A 22,499-nucleotide genomic window follows, 5' to 3' on the forward strand; every position below is an offset into this window, starting at 1 on the left:
AGGGCTGTGGGTAGAAGTCACCCAAAGGCTCAGATCTAGGATCAGCTTACCCTCACCTAACCTTAACCATCAGGGGGAAGACCTCTGTGAGAGTTGAGGGCTGTGGGTAGAAGTCACCCAAAGGCTCAGATCTAGGATCAGCTTACCCTCAACTAACCTGAACCATCAGGGGGAAGACCTCTGTGAGAGTTGAGGGCTGTGGGTAGAAGTCACCCAAAGGCTCAGATCTAGGATCAGCTTACCCTCAACTAACCTGAACCATCAGGGGGAAGACCTCTGTGAGAGTTGAGGGCTATGGGTAGAAGTCACCCAAAGGCTCAGATCTAGGATCAGCTTACCCTCAACTAACCTGAACCATCAGGGGGAAGACCTCTGTGAGAGTTGAGGGCTGTGGGTAGAAGTCACCCAAAGGCTCAGATCTAGGATCAGCTTACCCTCAACTAACCTTAACCATCAGGGGGAAGACCTCTGTGAGAGTTGAGGGCTGTGGGTAGAAGTCACCCAAAGGCTCAGATCTAGGATCAGCTTACCCTCACCTCACCTTAACCATCAGGGGGAAGACCTCTGTGAGAGTTGAGGGCTGTGGGTAGAAGTCACCCAAAGGCTCAGATCTAGGATCAGCTTACCCTAACCTTAACCATCAGGGGGAAGACCTCTGTGAGAGTTGAGGGCTGTGGGTAGAAGTCACCCAAAGGCTCAGATCTAGGATCAGCTTACCCTAACCTTAACCATCAGGGGGAAGACCTCTGTGAGAGTTGAGGGCTGTGGGTAGAAGTCACCCAAAGGCTCAGATCTAGGATCAGCTTACCCTAACCTTAACCATCAGGGGGAAGACCTCTGTGAGAGTTGAGGGCTGTGGGTAGAAGTCACCCAAAGGCTCAGATCTAGGATCAGCTTAACCTAACCTGAACCATCAGGGGGAAGACCTCTGTGAGAGTTAAGGGCTGTGGGTAGAAGTCACCCAAAGGCTCAGATCTAGGATCAGCTTACCCTCACCTTAACCATCAGGGGGAAGACCTCTGTGAGAGTTGAGGGCTGTGGTAGAAGTCACCCAAAGGCTCAGATCTAGGATCAGCTTACCCTCAACTAACCTTAACCATCAGGGGGAAGACCTCTGTGAGAGTTGAGGGCTGTGTGTAGAAGTCACCCAAAGGCTCAGATCTAGGATCAGCTTACCCTCACCTCACCTTAACCATCAGGGGGAAGACCTCTGTGAGAGTTGAGGGCTGTGGGTAGAAGTCACCCAAAGGCTCAGATCTAGGATCAGCTTACCCTAACCTTAACCATCAGGGGGAAGACCTCTGTGAGAGTTGAGGGCTGTGGGTAGAAGTCACCCAAAGGCTCAGATCTAGGATCAGCTTACCCTAACCTTAACCATCAGGGGGAAGACCTCTGTGAGAGTTGAGGGCTGTGGGTAGAAGTCACCCAAAGGCTCAGATCTAGGATCAGCTTACCCTAACCTTAACCATCAGGGGGAAGACCTCTGTGAGAGTTGAGGGCTGTGGTAGAAGTCACCCAAAGGCTCAGATCTAGGATCAGCTTACCCTCACCTAACCTTAACCATCAGGGGGAAGACCTCTGTGAGAGTTGAGGGCTGTGGTAGAAGTCACCCAAAGGCTCAGATCTAGGATCAGCTTACCCTCAACTAACCTGAACCATCAGGGGGAAGACCTCTGTGAGAGTTGAGGGCTGTGGGTAGAAGTCACCCAAAGGCTCAGATCTAGGATCAGCTTACCCTCAACTAACCTGAACCATCAGGGGGAAGACCTCTGTGAGAGTTGAGGGCTGTGGGTAGAAGTCACCCAAAGGCTCAGATCTAGGATCAGCTTACCCTCAACTAACCTGAACCATCAGGGGGAAGACCTCTGTGAGAGTTGAGGGCTGTGGGTAGAAGTCACCCAAAGGCTCAGATCTAGGATCAGCTTACCCTCAACTAACCTTAACCATCAGGGGGAAGACCTCTGTGAGAGTTGAGGGCTGTGGGTAGAAGTCACCCAAAGGCTCAGATCTAGGATCAGCTTAACCTAACCTTAACCATCAGGGGGAAGACCTCTGTGAGAGTTAAGGGCTGTGGGTAGAAGTCACCCAAAGGCTCAGATCTAGGATCAGCTTACCCTCACCTTAACCATCAGGGGGAAGACCTCTGTGAGAGTTGAGGGCTGTGGGTAGAAGTCACCCAAAGGCTCAGATCTAGGATCAGCTTACCCTCACCTCACCTTAACCATCAGGGGGAAGAATGCAACACTGACCTCAGATCAGCGTCTAGGTGCAACTTCATCCTACTCTAAGCTGAGTCTGCTGAGCTGAACCTGACCTGAGGTCTCTCCTCTCCTGCTACAGCCAGGTGGGGATCAACTGGGGTCTATTCAGTGATGTGAAACCATCTAAATGTTGTTGATCGAAGTAGAATGAATAGAGCTCACATGATTCCCTGTTCTATCTGACAGGCAATCAGATGTGTTCTACTCAAAACATTTCTCAGATGTGTTCTACTCAAAACATTTCTATCAGGTGAGTTCTACTCAAAACATTTCTATCAGGTGTGTTCTACTCAAAACATTTATCAGATGTGTTCTACTCAAAACATTTCTATCACGTGTGTTCTATATTCAAAACATTTATCAGGTTTGTTCTACTCAAAACATTTATCCGATGTGTTCTACTCAAAACATTTATCAGATGTGTTCTACTCAAAACATTTATCAGATGTGTTCTACTCAAAACATTTATCAGATGTGTTCTACTCAAAACATTTATCAGATGTGTTCTACTCAAAACATTTATCAGATGTGTTCTACTCAAAACATTTATCCGATGTGTTCTACTCAAAACATTTATCAGGTGTGTTCTACTCAAAACATTTATCAGATGTGTTCTACTCAAAACATTTATCAGGTGTGTTCTACTCAAAACATTTATCAGGTGTGTTCTACTCAAAACATTTATATCTGAACGTTCTGTAACATTACATCCTCTTGAACAGGCCTCTGGTGCTGCATGGGAGGTGCATGGCTCACTAACAACATTAGAATGAGTAATTGGCGTCCTCAACTCTAAAGTTTGTAGTAGCAAAAAGTATTTTGGGTGCTGGGTTCAAAAGGCATAAACTGGACAAAAGGAAACATCTACTCACTGAAATATTCTTGAAGTTGTCATGTATTTTTTTAGCAGCAGAGGTCAGAGCAAATGGAGGCGTTTCGGCAACAGCCTTCGTCTGAACGATATTATTTTATTCTCCACTAACAACATTAGACGTCCAATCCCTTGTGTTAACAAACGAGTCACTTATCTTCACCCTCTCTTCCTCACCTTCACTAACCATTGTTGATCAACAGGGCCCTTACAATGGTTCATTGCAAAAAGGAAGAAAAAAAATCGGTGACAATTTCACTGCAGTAATAAAAAATGGATGAACCTAAATAAAGCATGTGTACAATACTGTGAGTGCCTCTGCCAGCTCTGCTTTCTATGCACTGTGTTCAACACGTTTGGTTTGGCATTTGTAGACCTCCTAGTTAACTCTGTAGTTACAGAGCATGTCCAGCAGAGAGAGATATGTGGTACAGTAGCCTACAGTATACATGATTCAGTACAGTAGTCTACAGTACATTGATTCAGTACAGTAGTCTACAGTACACATGATTCAGTACAGTATCCTACAGTACACATGATTCAGTACTGTAGCCTACAGAACACATGATTCAATACAGTAGTCTACATTACATTGATTCAGTACAGTAACCTACAGTACACATGATTCAGTACAGTACATAATGTAGGCTGTATGATTCAGTTTCAGCATGTCTACATTGTGCATATATTCTGCTTAGCCTGATCATGAGATCATATCTCCCCACTTTGAAGAGAGGTAAGCCCAATAACGTGAACACTGCTTTATTTACACAATAGTAGTTTTGTTCACTGTTCTCTGATGAAAGGGAAAGTGAAAGGGGATACAAGTGTCAAGGTGCCTTCTGGTTGTAGTTGTTGTTTACTTTTACTGTGGTTGTGGTAACTAAGAGACACACAATGCATGCAGACACACACACACACATTTACATTTTCATAGTTCTTCACATCTCAAGTCACCTCAAGATTGAGTTCTCTCAAGTCCTGACCCTCTCTCCCCCTTCCTCTTTCATCTCCTCTTCCTCCCTCATCTGTCGTTCTCCTTCATCTCCTCTTTCACTCCTCTCCCTGGAATGTGTAATATTCTGACGTCTGAGAATGTCTGAACTCATTACTGGTGTGAACATGCTGGACAGGCTGAGGATTTTCCTCTCGCTCTGTTAGGAGGGGATAACCTGCATGCCTGTCTGTCTGTGTGTGTCTGGCTACCTGACTGCCTGTGCATGTGTGTGTCTGGCTACCTGACTGCCTGTGCATGTGTGTATGTGTCTCTGCGTGCATGTGTGTGTGTGTCTGGCTACCTGACTGCCTGTGCATGTGTGTGTGTGTCTCTGCGTGCATGTGTGTGTGTGCGTACTTGTACCTGCATCCATGTGTGATCTCTCTATCACCTTTACATTTTATTATACACTAGCCAAGTGTGTCTGTAAGCACTCTCTCTAATCCTCATCCATCTCCACAGCAAAGCTGTGTAAAGCTTTATCTTGGCCGGGTCGCAGTTGTAAATGACAACTCGTTCTCAACTGGCCTACCTGGTTAAAGGTGAAATAAAAAATAAATAAAGCCTGAGCAGGTTCAGGTGAGCTCTAAAGGTGTCCTCCTCCATTCTGTTTAATATAATCCACTCTCCTCCTCTCTGATATCCTCAACCCTACAGGGCTACAGACTGGAAAGACCAAAGAGGAGACAGTAATCCCACTGCCAGCCTGATCTCTCAACCTGACACACACACACACACACACACACACACACACACACACACACACACACACACACACACACACACACACACACACACACACACACACACACACACACACACACACACACACATATATGACACACACACACACACACACACACACACACACACACACACACACACACACACACACACACACACGAACGAATTAATGCACACACACACACACACTCACACACACCATTTGAGTCTACAGTGAAGGGCTGACTCAGCAGGGGTTTTACTGGAGTGTGAGGTGAGAGTGTGTGTCACATACTGTAACTTCAATCATTAAGGGCTCAATCATTGAGGAATCTGTAGTGCATGAGCTTTACAGATTTAATAGAACCCTAACTTTAGGGTGGGTGTACATTAGTGGGGATATTTAGAATAAAACTCCTGAGATGGAAGATAACTCAGGAGAAGTGGTTGTGAATAAACCAGGGCATAATACAGTCATATTAACCACATCCAAAAAGGGCACCCTATTCCCTTTATAGTACATTATGTTTGACCACGGCCCATAGGGCTCTGGTTAAAAGTAGTGCACTTTATAGGAAATATGGTGCCATTTGGGGCATACATTTCATGTTGGTTATAGCATATTCCATGGGTGCAACTTTGGTTTTTGTGGGGGGACATAATTTTTTATCCAGTCGGATTAACACTCCAAACAGCCTACCCGACCGCTTGGAGGCGTCCACATGGTCCTAAAGCACACCGTAGCTTCGTTTTGTATCACATTCCAATGATAAAACTGGGGGGGGACAAAAATGCATCCCCAGTGAAAGTTGCCCCCATGGCATATTCAGGAGTCAAGTGTTTGCAGAGGAGAGTTATCTTCTTAATAATGAAGAGGAGCGACCCATGTTGTGATGTGAGACTGTGAGAGCTGGTAGCAGCAACGGCCTATCCCTGGCTGTCAAATTTCCCTCTGTTGTTTGCTGTGTTAGTTTGCCTAGAGATTCTTTATATAGCCGTGGCTGAAAGCCTGGCACCCTTCTCTTCTGTCTCTATGTTTGGGATACAGTGCTTGACAACAAAGCGCAGGGCAGGTTATTTGTCGTTCCCACGAATCCAACCGGACAGAGCAGGAAGTTACTCAACACTGTACTTCCCTTCTCACGTCAATCAGATGGCCTCAATATTCCATTGATGGAAAAAGGTAATCAAATGTCATACTTGAGTAAAAGTAAAGAAATGACTCAAGTAAAAGTGAAAGTCACCCAGTAAAGTACTACTTGAGTAAACGTATTTGGTTTTACATATACTTAAGTATCAAAAGTAAATGTAACTGCTAAAATATACTTAAGTATCGAAATTAAATGGCATTTGTATAAATGATTTCAAATGACTTATATTCAGCAAACCAGACCCAACAATAGTTTTTAATTATTTTAATTTTACGGATAGCCAGGGTAGTGGCGATTTTAGCATGTAAATCTTGGTGGGGCAAACGTTTAATTGTTTTTTTTTTATGCATGCCAGCAAAGCCACAACACAACACTAAACAATACATTCATTGCACTATAACAGTGTCAAACGGTGCCAACAAACTGTTAGGGCCTACATAGAGCTGTCCCAACAGCAGAGCTTTCTGTTCAGCACCATGGAGTGAATTCTTACCACTGCTACACCTGGCTTTCAGCGGAGCCTTGTCTAGCAGAGAAACAATTCATTCAGCCTCATTTACTGCCTTTAAAAAAAACATAGCTGATATGGCATACTTGCTTAAACAAATGTGGTTTCTAATGACAATTGAGATCTACAAACTATGGCATAAGGGGACGATGAGTGGATAAGAGGCCATCCTTAATTCCGATCGAGACATTAATGAGCGAGCTAAGATGAACGTAGTCAATATAACTATTTGTTTGGCACTTTTGAAATGTATTCAGAACATGGGCTGCTCTTATAGTATTCTCCCTGTACACCAAATCAGAACAGTAGGATAAGTACAGGGGTTATATAAGCAGACAATGAAAGCTCTTACAATACTTGATGATGATGTTTCTCTAAAACAGGTTATAGGCTACATGTGCACCACCAAGTCAGAACAGTAGGCTAAAGTTATGAGGGGGAAAGGGACCAAATAATTAAGGTGAGGCACATGGGCTACTAACAGCTTACTAAATAACATACACTTAGTATTACTTTATTGGCTACAGTATACATTTCTCCTTGGCATATTACATCATTTATGCAGCAGCATACAATACATTTTTGGACTCACTGTTGTGCTGTGCTCACTTGAACAGGAAGGTGGTGCGGCAGTCCTTCTTGTGGGCAAATCTTGGCATGAAACTTTGTCATCAAAGTCTGGCATTCTCTGGATTCATGACAACTGCTTTCAAGACAACTGTGAACTCTGAAAAAACAAGGTTGAATCATAAGGTCAGTGATCTTCAGGTCGGAGCTCTAGAAAGAATCCCGAGTTCCCGACTTGGAATTCCGAGTTGGATGACCGTTCAAACCTTTTTTCCCCAGTCGGAGCTGTTTTTTTTTCAGAGTTCCCAGTTGTCTTGAACTCACTGAAGTCTGAGATTTCCCAGTTCAGAGTTTACAGTTGTTTTGAAGGTGGCAGAAGTCATGCTGGATTGACAGCATGGCCAATGTATTCAACATTTTCTGGCCCATGGTGTTGCGTGTGAATGTTTATCCTTTTAAGCTTGGAAAAGAGACCCTTAACCCCAGACTTGGACCACAGGCAGGCAGGGGAATAGCAGGCAGGGGAAGCGAAATACTAATTGCTTTGCAACGCTTGCAGTTGCCACTGATTCCTTCCAACCCACTCATTGTTGAATTTGCAATTTCCAACTTGTTGTGTAATGTTTATGTCCAATGGCCGATGAGCACCGATACGTTTTATCTAGAATTTCTCTTCACACGACAAGGATTGAAAACGATTTGCCAGTGTCAACGTTATTGATGATGATGACTACTTGTCTTGCTTGCTAGATTTTGAAAGTATGATGTTGACATGTACAATCAAAGCTATGGTAGATATAATGTGATTTGACGTAATTTTATCTGTGGCCAATGACCTTGAGTCTTCTTGGATGGGCACTTCTATGTAAATATATGACAGCACCCAAGGGGCTTGAACTTTCTAGCTCTCCCTGTAGATTTCGCAGTGACGTAGTGTCCCCATGAGTGACAGAACACTGAGCCAATCATGGTACAACTATAGAAGATTACTAACCCCTACACTCTGTATTTTCCGCTGGCTGCCCCTCCACCACAAAAAGCACAGAGCCTGGCTGAAACACCTGCAAATGTGTTTTTACATTGTTTGCAAACTGATATGTGACACACAGTAATGCTAAAATAACATGCAAAACAGGCAGGGCTCAAAACAGGTGGGTCTCTGCCATCTCTCCACCTGCCCTGAATGACGGGTCGCCACTGAGCCAGGGGCACACATGACGGGTCGCCACTGAGCCAGGGGCACACATGACGGGTCGCCACTGAGCCAGGGGCATACTCCAACACTTAGACATGATGTACAAACAAAGCATGTCTGTTTAGTGAGTCTGCCAGATCAGAGGCAGTAGGGATGACCAGGGATGTTCTCTGTTTAGTGAGTCTGCCAGATCAGAGGCAGTAGGGATGACCAGGGATGTTCTCTTGATAAGTGTGTGAATTGGACCATTTTCCTTCCTGCTAAGCATTCAAAATGTAATGAGTACTCTTGGGTGTCAGGGAACATGTAAAAAGTTTTAAAAAATCTTCAGGATTGTAGTAAAGTTGTCAAAAAATATCAATAGAACCTCAAAAACGGCTTACGTAGTTATTTAAAGTACTTTTACTTAAGTAATTTACACCACTGCATCATTCAACTGTAAAGTTCACTCCGAGATGACAGTTGAAGCCTACATACAGTAGCCTATAAAAACCTTTCAATGTCACTTTCTAAGTCTATAATGAATGCATGGGGAGGAGTGCATAATAAATAGAGAATAAATAGAGCAATAGAAATGACAGGTGATATTAATAGATTTAGTGGGCTAGCATTTCCCATGACATTTGATTGTAATAGTTTGTTCCCAATATTGAAACCTGGGGACATGGCACAGTTAATAGTATCATAAGGGAGCTGTTCTCTCTGGGGGTTGCTGCTGTCTTTGTTCAAGGCTGCACCCCGCCCTAGCACGCCTCCATACTCACTTTGTTATGGTTCCACGAATACCCCCTACACTAAAAACCCCGGTGGTCTCGGTAACATCGGTGGTAGTGAGTGAGGAGCCCACATCTCTTCGAGAATATGGCTGGCGAGGTGAGGGCGTGTACCGATGCGCTCACTGCGGGTAAAAAAGAAAAGGACACCCCACCTACCCCTGAATACGTGCTCGCCACCCTCCAGTCTTTCCCTTTCTCGCTTTTGCGTGCACGCACCTAAACACGTCCGCCCCCCTGTCACTACTCTCGTCCCTCTCTGACCCAAAGTCAGTCGCACACATTTATACACATGCGGGTGGACGGCGGATTCTGAAATCTCCGTGAAGATGGTGGTACCGGGGCCGTTTTTTTAACTGTGCTTGGATAGCTCACATAACGCTTTACAGTGGTATCCATTGTGCCTCTTCTGGAAAGAAAGACCGGCGAATGGCCAGACAACGGGGATAGAAGAACATCTCAAAGGGATGGAGAGGATCGGACGGGAAGTGCGTTTAAATAGCTAAACCCGCAAATCTGCCTTGAATAAAATAGAACTATTTGGACAGAAGAAAAAGACGCCTGCTTCTTCATGCAATTGAGTTGAAGTGGGGGGATCAAGGAGCTGCTTGTCTGTTCAGGGAGGATTCGGTGTCCGGGGGTTACGAGGAGGGGAGAAAGCTTGTAATTAGCCCATATTCTCCACTTGCTATTCGTCTGCGACTCAATGGGAAGAATAGTGGCGTGGGAAAAGTTTCCATCACACGAGCAAATGAGGACGGAAAGGGGCTACATACAACCAAGACTGGCTTCAGCGGTGGCCCTGTATGGATGGCAGACTGAAGTTTACTGACAATTAAATTGCCGGTCACTCGTGGAATTATGGGAGAAACCAGTGCCAGTTATCAGGAAATTCAAATAAATGTTATGTTAACTTGACTGTTATTGTTTGATTGTATTATCAAAACAATATTTACTCAACACAGACTGAGCATGGGCTGGATCCAATAAAGTAGTATTTGCGTGTAGGCCTACACTTGATCTCCAATTCAACTGTAGGTCTACTACATTTTGCAGCCCTTTGCTCTATTCTGCCACCTTGTCCTCTTCAAATTGCCCACTTCTATCAGCGTGGATCCCGGGAATAGGAGGCGCAGCTTTGGAAATTCCGGAGAGGGAGCTCAGGAAAGGACGGGGCTCCATCCATGGAAATACTTACGAATAGGCCTTTTCCCAATCACAGCAAGAGCATGTGGGTAAAGAAGGATAATGGGCATTAGACGTCAGTGTTTGTTTTCTCTTTCTTGTTTATGTGAAGACATTTCCGCCTTAAATAACCCGGCATATGTCAAACAATAGTTCCGTAACTGTGGCTTTTCTTGCGATGCCTTTACAACGCCGGCGCTTGGGTTTATTTGGGGAATACAGGATAAAGTTCCACACACACTGTTAAGTGTTTGCGCGTGAAGTTTGAAAGGATTATTTTTCTCATATATCACTGTCAATTGGAAGCAATTTCTGAATGCATTATAGTCTACTTGCTTAAAAGCATTACCATGTAATATATAACATATAAGAGGACAGGCAGGAGGCTACAGTTCTGTAGACACGAATATAAATGCAGACGCGATCTAAAATCAATAGAGGATTATTTTGACAGTGCATGTACAAGAATGGCTATGCAGGCAGCCAAGTAGTGAGAGCATGAAGGAATTTGATCCAGGTTTCAGTTGCCATTATCTGAAGAATTTGTACCAATATACCAGTAGTCTACAGTCGGCTATTTAGTCAGGGGAGAGCCTTGGAAATGCTACTGAAGTGCTACTGAAATGCTACTGAATACTACTAAAGTAGTATTACACAACTACGTTTCTACAGTCAACATAATTATGTTATGTAAGATTTTGACTTCTCCCCAAATAATTTTCAATGAGTCAAAAACAGTTGTCAGTACTTGGACTGGAACAGAATGAACTGTGCGACACAAGTGCGTCAAAACAGAGGGGAAAGTATAAGAACGCGAGTATTGACGTCATGAGGGGCAATAATTAACAGGTCAAAATCCAGTACAGGCTCACGTGTCAGACGTTTTCTTTGGAGATGTTTTCTGTTAGTGCATCATTTATTTCCCCCAACTTTTGCTTTTAATTTACACTTGTTCTAGTCTAGAGGGTACCACACAATACATTCATAGCCTACATTGCCTTGCAAATAGCAATTCGCTCTATTGTTGTCTAATTTCTGTTAGATTAAAAAGCAACATGGCATCCCCCCAACATCAGCAGCTGCTGCCTCACAACACAGAGGTGAGCTGTGACTCAAGCGGCGAGGGCAGCGTCTCCGTGAGGATCAGCAGTAGTGTCAAACACAAGCACGGAGGAGGAGCCGGGGCGCTGGGTGGCATGGGAGGAGGCTTCATGGGGGGCGGGTCCAAACACTGCAAGTACAGCATCTCCTCTAGCTGCAGCTCGGGAGAGTCCGGGGTTCTCAGGCCCGTGGTGAAGGGGCTGCGGACCCAGAGGAAGATGCCCCAGCTGTTCGAAAGGTCTGCTGGGCACTTCTGGGACCCAAAGTTTGACTCTCCCATCCTGGAGGAGGCATGTAGGGAGAGGTGCTTTCCCCAGACCCAGCGGAGGTTCCGCTACGTCCTCTTCTACCTGTTCGCCGCCAGCCTCCTCTGGGGGGTGTACTTCAGTGCCAACCCCGACCGGTGTGACCGAACTGCCTTCCTCGTCCCCACCGCCTGCTTCCTCCTCTTCTGCCTCCTCCTCTTCCTTTTGACATTCACAAGGATCTACGCCCGCTGCTACAACCAGGCGTCGCTGCTGCTCATCGTGGTGACCTTTGCCCTCACCCTGGCACCACAGATCCAGACAGCCGGCTTCAGGGACCTGGAGACCCTCCCTCCTGAGGATGTGGTGGAGGATGTGGGGGACTTCAGTGGCATGGAGCCCAGGAATGTGACCTTCAACCGGGACTTACCCACGGGCAGCGCCTGCCTATCTCCAGTAGGGACCTTCTCCCTGGGCATGGAGGTGCTGCTGCTACTCTACAGCGTCCTCCACGTCCGACTCTATGCCTCGGTGCTACTGGGACTTCTCTACTCTGTGCTCTTTGAGGCTCTGGGATGGCTTCACCTCACCCAGGCTGCTGGGGATGGTTGGAACCAGGCCTCGGAGGGGTCAGACTCTGACTGGGACACTCTACGCTGGCTGGGGCCAGCCAAAGCTTTGCTCCACCTGTGCGCCCACGCCATCGGCATCCACCTTTTCATCATGTCTGAGGTGCGATCGCGAAGCACCTTCCTCAAGGTGGGCCAGGCCATCATGCACGGCAAGGACCTGGAGGTGGAGAAGGCACTGAAAGAACGCATGATCCACTCTGTGATGCCTCGGAGGGTGGCTGACGACCTGATGAAGCAGGGTGACGAGGAAGGCTTGGCGGGCGGGAGCTCGGCCAAGCGCTACTCCAGCAGCGGCGCGGCGGCCGTCATCTCCAGTCCCAAGAACAACAAGAGGAATAAGACCTCAATCCCGAGAGGCCAGATCATCTTCAGACCCTTCAACATGAAGCGCATGGAGCCCGTCAGCATCCTCTTCGCGGATATCGTAGGCTTCACCAAGATGTCTGCCAACAAGTCAGCCCACGCTTTGGTGGGGCTCCTCAACGACCTCTTTGGACGTTTTGACCGGCTGTGCGAGCTGACGTGCTGTGAGAAGATAAGCACCCTCGGGGACTGCTACTACTGTGTGGCAGGCTGCCCTGAACCTCGGGCCGACCATGCCTACTGCTGCGTAGAGATGGGGCTGGGCATGATCCAAGCCATCGAACAGTTCTGCCAGGAGAAGAGTGAGATGGTTAACATGAGGGTGGGTGTGCACACGGGCACTGTCCTGTGCGGTATCCTAGGGATGAAGCGATTTAAGTTCGACGTGTGGTCCAACGACGTGAACCTGGCCAATTTGATGGAGCAACTGGGCGTGGCCGGGAAGGTGCACCTATCAGAGGCCACCGCCAACTTCCTGGATGACCGGTACCAGCGGGAGAACGGACAGGTCACTGAGAGGGTTGGACAGAGCGTGGTGGCGGACCAGCTGAAAGGTACGTGACCAGCTGGTTGCAAGGCGGGGCTTGCACATCTGTGGGAATGGGTTGTGATTTATGTGATTGCTTTCAGTGGTGGGAAAAGTACCCAATTGTCATACTTGAGTAAAAGTAAAGACACCTTCACAGAAAATTACTCAAGTAGAAGTGAAAGTCACCCAGTAAAATACGACTTGAGTAAAAGTCTAAAAGTATTTGGTTTTAAATATACTTAAGTATCAAAAGTAAGTGTAATTGCTAAAATATACTTAAGTATCAAAAGTAAAAGTATAAATCATTTCACATTCTTTATATTAAGCAAACCAGACAGCACGTTTTCTTATTTTTTTAATTTACGGCTAGCCAGGGGAACACACTAACACTCAGACGTTTACAAATGACGCATGTGTGTTTGGTGAGTCGGCCAGATCAGAGTCAGTAGGAATGACCAGGGATTTTCTCTTGGTAAGTGAGTGAATTGGACAGTTTCCCTGTCCTGCTAAGCATTCAAAATGTAACGAGTACTTTTTGGGTGTCAGCGAAAATGTACAGAGTAAAAAGTACATACTTTTTTAATGTATGTAGTGAAGTAAAAGTTGTCAAAAATGTTAATAGTAAAGTACAGATACGCCAAAAAACTACTTAAGTAGTACTTGAAAGTACTTTTTCTTAAGCTTTCCAGTATTGCCTGGCTGTCAGGAGTTAAGCACAGATTGAGATGTTGTTGTGATTGCTAAATGTAACATGATATCCAGTCTTGTGTATTTGCTTTAGCATGGCATGGAGAGAGTCAGAAGCACTATTGATATTGATCTCTCTATGCAGTGGAACATTTTAACATACCCTGGGACTGTTCTGGTTCTGCTTGTTCTGCCTTACTGACGGCCTCTCTATGCAGTGGAACATTTTAACATACCCTGGGACTGTTCTGGTTCTGTTTGTTCTGCCTTACTGACGGCCTCTCTATGCAGTGGAACATTTTAACATACCCTGGGACTGTTCTTGTTCTGCTTGTTCTGCCTTACTGACGGCCTCTCTATCAAATAACATTTTATTTGTCACATGCGCCGAATACAACAGGTGTAGCCCTTACCATGAAATGCTTACTTACAAGCCCTTAACCAACAATACAGTTTAAGAAATAGAGTTAAGAAAATATTTAGTAAATAAACTAAAGTAAAAAAAATATAATCAAAAGTAACACAAGGAAATTACATAACAACAACGAGGCAATGTACAGGTGGTACCGGTACCGAGTCAATGTGTGGGGGTACAGGTTAGTCGAGGTAATTTCACGGTAGGGGTAAAGTGACTATGCATGGATAATAAACAGCGAGTAGCAGCAGTGTAAACAAAGGTGTGGGGTGGGGGGTCAATGTAAATAGTCTGGGTGGCCATTTGATTAATTGTAATCTATCGGTGCTCTACTGATGCAGCAAGGTCACCTAACGGCAGTTTCGCAACACAGGCAGCAGTAATAAGGACGTTACGGCTGTTCAGTTTCACTTAGTAAACCTATGTGGTTTTAAGAAAACCCTGACACCTTTATGCTGTGTTGTTTATGTGCTGCAGTACGGTGGACCCATTTCTGTTCTGAATGAGAGCTTTATATAGGGCGAGTAGGGACACTGCATCAAAGGTGATTGGTGGTTCCCTCTTTGTTGTCCGTGACAGCGAGACACGTGGGGCCTGGCACTGGTCAAGGTCAGCACCTGCTTCACAGTGTCGTATGTCATACGTTGGGGACATCAGGGACAGGGGGGTTCAGTCTGTTGGGAGGTGCCCTTTGTGGCTGACTGGGTGTTGGTTTTATGTGACACTGAACCACAAACAGACGGTTGTACCCCTCTCTCCCCTGTCCTCCCCCTTATTTCTGTTCCCTGTTCAGTTATACTGCCTGCCTGCCTGCCACCCAGACGTCGTCCTCAATGTGACCCTGTTCTCTTACCCTGGCTCTGAACCTCCAAGGGATTGTCTTACCTTAGTGAGACTATTTCCTTAGGGGGAGACACTATAGACCCAAACTGTTACAGACCTATATCTATCCTACCCTGCCTTTCTAAAGTCTTTGAATCCCACTGTACCTTCTCCGCTATGCAATCTGGTTTCCGAGCGGGTCATGGGTGCACCTCAGCCACACTCAAGGTCCTAAACAATATCATAACCACCATCGATAAAAGGCAAGACTGTGCAGCCGTCTTCATCGACCTGGCTAAGGCTTTCGACTCTGTCAATCACCGCATTCTTATCAGCAGACTCAACAGCCTTGGTTTCTCAAATGACTGCCTCGCCTGGTTCACCAACTACTTCTCAGATAGAGTTCAGTGTGTCAAATCAGAGGGCCTGTTGTCCGGACCTTTGGCAGTCTCTGGGGGTGCCACAGGCTTCAATTTTCGGGCCAATTCTTTTCTCTGTATACATCAATGATGTTGCTCTTGCTGCTGGTGATTCTCTGATCCACCTCTACGCAGACGACACCATTCTGTATACTTCTGGCCCTTCTTTGGACACTGTGTTAACTAACCTCCAGATGAGCTTCAATGCCATACAACACTCCTTCCGTGGCCTCCAACTACTCTTAAATGCAAGTGAAACTAAATGCATGCTCTTCAACCGATCGCTACCAGCACCTGCCCACCCGTCTAGCATCACTACACTGGACGGTTCTGACTTAGAATATGTGGAAAACTACAAATACCTAGATGTCTGGTTAGACTGTAAACTCTCCTTCCAGACTCACGTTAAGCATCTCCAATCCAAATTAAAATCTAGAATCGGCTTCCTATTCCACAACAAAGCATCCTTCACTCATGCTGCCAAACATACCCTCGTAAAACTGACTATCCTACCGATCCTTGACTTTGGCGATGTCATTTACAAAATAGCCTCCAACACTCTACTCAGCAAATTGGATGTAGTCAATCACAGTGCCATCTGTCACCAAAGCCCCATATACTACCCACCACTGCGACCTGTATGCTCTCGTTGGCTGGCCCTCGATTTATATTCGTCACCAAAACATCTATAAGTCTTTGCTAGGTAAAGCCCCGCCTTATCTCAGCTCACTGGTCACCATAGCAGCACACTCTCCAGCAGGTATATTTCACTGGTCATCCCCAAAGCCAACTCGTCCTATGGCCGCCTTTCCTTCCAGTTCTCTGCTGCCAATGACTGGAACGAATTGCAAAAATCACTGAAGCTGGAGTCTTATATCTCCCTCACTAACTTTAAGCATCAGCTGTCAGAGCAGCTTACCGATTATTGCACCTGTACACAGCCCATCTGTAAATAGCCCACCCAACTACCTCATCCCCATATTGCTTTTTTTTTCTTTCTCCATTGCACCCCAGTATCTCTACTTGCACATTCATCTTCTGCACTATCCATCACTCCAGTGTTTAATTGCTAAATTGTAATTATTTCGCCACTATGGCCTATTTATTGCCTTACCTCCCTAATCTTACTACATTTGCACACACTGTATATAGATTTTTCTATTGGGTTATTGACTGTACGTTTGTTTATTCCATGTGTAACTCTGTGTCGTTTGTGTTGCACTGCTTTGCTTTATCTTGGCCAGGTCGCAGTTGTAAATGAGAACTTGTTCTCAACTGGCCTACCTGGTTAAATAAAGGTTAAATAAAATAAATAAATAAGTGCCACTATTTATGCAACGGCTTTTCTTTATAAATGGAGATGTCAGCAATTTACAGTGCATCTGCTCCGCCTCGTTTCAGCCTGACTCTTCTCTCTCTCTCCGTCTCCGTTCTCTCTCTCTCTCTCCGCTTCCTTTTCACGCTCTCTATTCCTCACTGTCCCTCTGTCCCTGCTAAATTGCATAACCCCAGAGAGACCAGTAATTCGGTTTTATTTGATGCATTTATGCAAATACCTCTGATGGAAGTATAACTCTGGCTTAATGTCCCTTTTCATCATCTGGAGAATCAGTACATTATCACCCAGCAGTAATGAAGTTATGGTGCCAAACGTAGCTGTGTTTGAAAGGCTGAGGGATTGAACCGCCACTAAAATGTGCAGAAATGAAAATCATCTTTATTCTGGTCTCGACCTGTTTCTCTCGCCAGCCCTAGCAGTATCAGAGGCTCACGCTACACAACAGTCATTGTGGGCAATGATAGACCATGTTTTGATTCAGTGAGTTTGTTGTTGGTGTGTCGTGAAGTCATGTATCTAATGAATATGCGGCACTACCAGTATACTCTACCAGTATACTCTACCAGTATACTCTGCCAGTATACTCTACCAGTATACTCTACCAGTATACACTACCAGTATACTCTGCCAGTATACTCTACCAGTATACTCTACCAGTATACTCTACCAGTATACTCTGCAGTGTGTAGTCAGGGTTTTCAGGTCAAAATGACGGGTCACCTCGCTCATTCCCACGACCCTGCGTCCCACATGCAAGGGGAAAGGCCCCTTCACTGCTAGTAGGTGGATGCTATGCTGGCTGACCTGTGTGTCACATCTCATAATTTTTAGACGCTGGGCGAGGAACTCTGCAGAAAGAAACATTGTGGTCTTCACATATATACAGGTAGGGGAAAGTCCTTTCCCAGCTAGTAGGTAGATGCTGGTTTGGCTGACCTGTGTGGGAAAGAAATGAGCAATGTCATGCAGTACATCACATGATTCTGAGCTTCTGGCTGAGACACTGCAGAAAGAAATACTGAGATTCTTATTACAACTTTAATAGTGACAACGTTTCGGTATAAGGAAGGACTATATATTGTGCATGCCTTTTTGTGTCTCTAGGCCTATGTTGGATCACAGTGGTGCCAACCAGGGTAAATGCCTGTGTGTGATTCCAGAGCATGAAGTCAATCTGAGCATTGTCATAGCATTATAACAGCGTGTCAGCGTCTGGCGGCGGGGGTGGCGGCGGGGCTGGCGGGCGGGTTGCCAGTGGGGGTGGCGGGCGGGCTGGCGGCGGGGGTGGCGGCGGGGGCTGAACGCCTCAGCAGGTGCAGCCGGTCAGCTGGAAATGATGGATGATGGCGGGAAGGAAGGAAGATTCTTCTCTGTCAGAAACACCACCGCTCCCGTTTGTCAGGCAGCCCCTGGAGTGTCTTTAGTAGGCCACACACACACACCAGCAGGCGTGAAACAGCCCTGAAACCCAACAATGGTTGAATGTTTTATGGAGTGGTTGGGCCCGTTATGCTCTCTCCATCTGAGGGAAAATGGTGTCTTTTAACAGGTCCCCAGGCGCCTGTCCTAGACCGTCTGTGTAGTGTTGGTTTCCCTTCTCCAATCTCTCCCTTCCTCCTTTCATCTATCTCTTATCCATCTCTCTCTCTCTTCTCTCCCTCTGTCCCTCTCCCTTCTCACTGCCTCTGCTTCTCTCTCCCTCCCCCCTCTCACTCTCCCCTCCCCCCGCTCTCTCCTCCCCCGCTCTCCTTCTTCCTCATCCTCTCAACGATACTGTCTGTTAGGGCCGTTTCACACTGCATCTTTGATGTGTGGGCGTGTTGCTCTCTCTGTGACTTTACCATCATTCCATTTCTCAACACCATGACTCATGGTTACAGTCAGATCATTGTAACATTGCGTAGTGAGAACAAACCTTCAAGATTTGTGTATTTTAGTCAGCATATATAGTGTGCCAAGTAGCCTGTCTCTGTCTCTACACTGCACAACTCTAGCAGCAGTCTCTGTCTATACATTGCACAGCTATAGCAGCAGTCTTCAGCCAAGGAATCAGCGTGTTATGAGCTTGCCAGGCGAGTAATGGGGCTATATTTACATTTTAGTCATTTAGCAGACATTTTTATCCAGAGTGACTTACAGGAACAATTAGGGGTAAGTGCCTTGCTCAAGGGCACAATGACAGATTTGTCACCTAGTCGGTTAGTGAATTCTAAATAGCAACCTTTCGGTTACTGGCCCCACGCCCTTAACCAATATGCTACCATAAGTGCCCTTTACTTAACGGCAAGAGGAAGAAGTGATTTGCAGCGCAACATTTCTCGCTCGTTAATTAGATTCAAGAGGGCGAAGGCGTCTGCCCTCGTCACTCTCCCTTTTTTTCCTGCCTCAGGTTAAATGTGCTGTTCCCACTCGTCTGACTCCCCCCTGCTCCCCCTCTTTGCTTCTCCCCCCCTTCCCCCTCTCCTCTCCTCCCTTCCCTCCATGATGTATTCAGTTCACTTCCCAAGATGTATCCTGTCCCTGTAGATTTTCTTGGCCCGCTGAGAGAGCTAGCTGTCAGGAGGAGAGAGTTGTGCTTGTTCGCTGTGAAAAATCTTCCCCACTGTCTTAGCGTACGTAAGCTACAGTAAATCATGGTGGGAAGGTGTGGATTCTGGCAGGGTCGGAGCTCTTCGCTCGCCCAGCCGTGGGAGTAAGTGGCTTTGACCCAGACACTAATCGTTGTGCCACTGCCCCCCCCCTCCGTGCTCTTGATGTTCTTTTGAGTTAGTTAATGTCTCACTCTTGGTGTTCAGGGCCTTCAACGTTTTTTAAAAGCTTCATCGCGTTCACAGAACAAGATTGTATTCAAGCCTTTTTTTAAATATATAACTGTGTCTTTTCCCCCTTTGGCACTGCTAAGCCAGGCCGAGCTGTAGGCCTACTGGGCTGGACTGGTTATGCATCCATCATAGTTGCTGGAACTGTGCTGGAAAGCACAATGTGATATAAAATATCCAAGCCACCCAGTTCAGGACGGATCTATAGTCTAAAGTGTGAATCAGGCATTTCATTACACGCATGCTTAAACACACTCGTGTCTGACCTACAGTACCAGTCAAAAGTTTGGACAAACCTACTCATTCAATGTTTTTTCTTTATTTTTTACTATTTTCTACATTATATAATTATAGTGAAGATATCAAAACTATGAAATAACACATATGGAATCACGTAGTAACCAAAAAAGTGTTAAACAAATCTAAATATATTTTAGATTTTTCAAAGTAGCCACCCTTTGCCTTGATGACAGCTTTGCACACTCTTGGCATTTTCTCAAACAGCTTCACCTGGAATGCTTTTCCAACAGTCTTGAAGGAGTTCCCACATATGCTGAGCACTTGTTGGCTGCTTTTCCTTCACTCTGTGGTCCAATTCATTCCAAACCATCTTAATTGAGTTGAGGTCGGGTGATTGTGGAGGCCAGGTCATCTGATGCAGCACTCCATCACTCTCCTTCTTGGTCAAATAGTCCTTACACAGCCTGGAGGTGTGTTGGGTCATTGTCCTATTGAAAACAAATGATATAGTCCCACTAAGCACAAACCAGATGGGATGGCGTCTCGCTGCATAATGCTGTGGTCGCCATGCTGGTTAAGTGTGCTTTGAATTCTAAATAAATCACTGACAGTGTCACCAGCAAAGCACCATCACACCTCCTCCTCCATGCTTCACGGTAGGAACCACACATGCGGGAGACTCTCCGTTCACCTACTCTGCGTCTCATAAAGACAAAGCGGTTAAAACCAGAAATCTCACATTTCCAATGGTTTAAAATCAAATCAAATCAAATTTTATTAGTCACATACACATGGTTAGCAGATGTTAATGCGAGTGTAGCGAAATGCTTGTGCTTCTAGTTCCGACAATGCAGTAATAACCAACAAGTAATCTAACCTAACAATTCCACAACTACTACCTTATACACACACACAAGTGTAAAGGGATAAAGAATATGTACATAAAGATATATGAATGAGTGGTGGTACAGAACGGCATGGCAAGATGCAGTAGATGGTATAGAGTACGGTATATACAGTGGGGAGAACAAGTATTTGATACACTGACAATTTTGCAGGTTTTCCTACTTACAAAGCATGTAGAGGTCTGTAATTTTTATCATAGGTACACTTCAACTGTGAGAGAAGGTAAAAATTACAAAAAAATTACAGACCTCTACATGCTTTTTAAGTAGGAAAATCTGCAAAATCGGCAGTGTATCAAATACTTGTTCTCCCCACTGTACATATGAGATGAGTACTGTAGGGTATGTAAACATAAAGTGGCATAGTTTAAAGTGGCTAGTGGTACATGTATTACATAAAGATGGCAAGATGCAGTAGATGATATAGAGTACAGTATATACATATGAGATGGGTAATGTAGGGTATGTAAACATTATATTAAGTGGCATTGTTTAAAGTGGCTAGTGGTACATTTTTACATAATTTCCATCAATTCCCATTTTTAAAGTGGCTGGAGTTGAGTCAGTATGTTGGCAGCGGCCGCTAAATGTTAGTGGTGGCTGTTTAACAGTCTGATGGCCTTGAGATAGAAGCTGTTTTTCAGTCTCTCGGTCCCTGCTTTGATGCACCTGTACTGACCTCGCCTTCTGGATGATAGCGGGGTGAACAGGCAGTGGCTTGGGTGGTTGTTGTCCTTGATGATCTTTATGGCCTTCCTGTGACATCGGGTGGTGTAGGTGTCCTGGAGGGCAGGTAGTTTGCCCCCGGTGGTGTGTTCTGCAGACCTCACTACCCTCTGGAGAGCCTTACGGTTGTGGGCGGAGCAGTTGCCGTACCAGGCGGTGATACAGCCCGACAGGATGCTCTCGATTGTGCATCTGTAGAAGTTTGTGAGTGCTTTTGGTGACAAGCCGAATTTCTTCAGCCTCCTGAGGTTGAAGAGGCGCTGCTGCGCCTTCTTCACAACGCTGTCTGTGTGGGTGGACCAATTCAGTTTGTCCGTGATGTGTACACCGAGGAACTTAAAACTTTCCACCTTCTCCACTACTGACCCGTCGATGTGGATAGGGGGGTGCTCCCTCTGCTGTTTCCTGAAGTCCACAATCATCTCCTTTGTTTTGTTGACGTTGAGTGTGAGGTTATTTTCCTGACACCACACTCCGAGGGCCCTCACCTCCTCCCTGTAGGCCGTCTCGTCGTTGTTGGTAATCAAGCCTACCACTGTAGTGTCGTCCGCAAACTTGATGATTGAGTTGGAGGCGTGCATGGCCACGCAGTCGTGGGTGAACAGGGAGTACAGGAGAGGGCTCAGAACGCACCCTTGTGGGGCCCCAGTGTTGAGGATCAGCGGGGTGGAGATGTTGTTACCTACCCTCACCACCTGGGGGCGGCCCGTCAGGAAGTCCAGGACCCAGTTGCACAGGGCGGGGTCGAGACCCAGGGTCTCAAGCTTGATGACGAGTTTGGAGGGTACTATGGTGTTAAATGCTGAGCTGTAATCGATGAACAGCATTCTCACATGGGTATTCCTCTTGTCCAGATGGGTTAGGGCAGTGTGCAGTGTGGTTGCGATTGCGTCGTCTGTGGACCTATTGGGTCGGTAAGCAAATTGGAGTGGGTCTAGGGTGTCCGGTAGGGTGGAGGTGATATGGTCCTTGACTAGTCTCTCAAAGCACTTCATGATGACGGAAGTGAGTGCTACGGGGCGGTAG

The 22,499-nt window shown here is 46.0% G+C and overlaps 1 protein-coding gene across 2 annotated transcripts in view; it reads left to right on the forward strand.

Moving 5' to 3' along the window:
• The first annotated feature begins 9,215 nt into the window (after positions 1 to 9,215).
• Positions 9,216 to 22,499, forward strand: part of LOC139581535 (adenylate cyclase type 9-like) — a 98,641-nt gene continuing 85,357 nt past the window's right edge. The window contains exons 1-2 of one of the 2 annotated variants that reach the window (XM_071411436.1): positions 9,216 to 10,277; positions 11,274 to 13,126. In XM_071411436.1, coding sequence (XP_071267537.1) covers positions 10,231 to 10,277; positions 11,274 to 13,126 — 1,900 coding nt within the window. In that variant the 5' untranslated portion in view covers positions 9,216 to 10,230. Of the gene's footprint in view, positions 13,127 to 22,499 lie in introns of both variants that reach the window. The other variant, XM_071411522.1, reaches the window with a different exon arrangement.

The sequence above is a fragment of the Salvelinus alpinus genome, chromosome 1 (genome assembly GCF_045679555.1).
Source record: "Salvelinus alpinus chromosome 1, SLU_Salpinus.1, whole genome shotgun sequence".
NCBI lineage: Eukaryota > Metazoa > Chordata > Actinopteri > Salmoniformes > Salmonidae > Salvelinus > Salvelinus alpinus.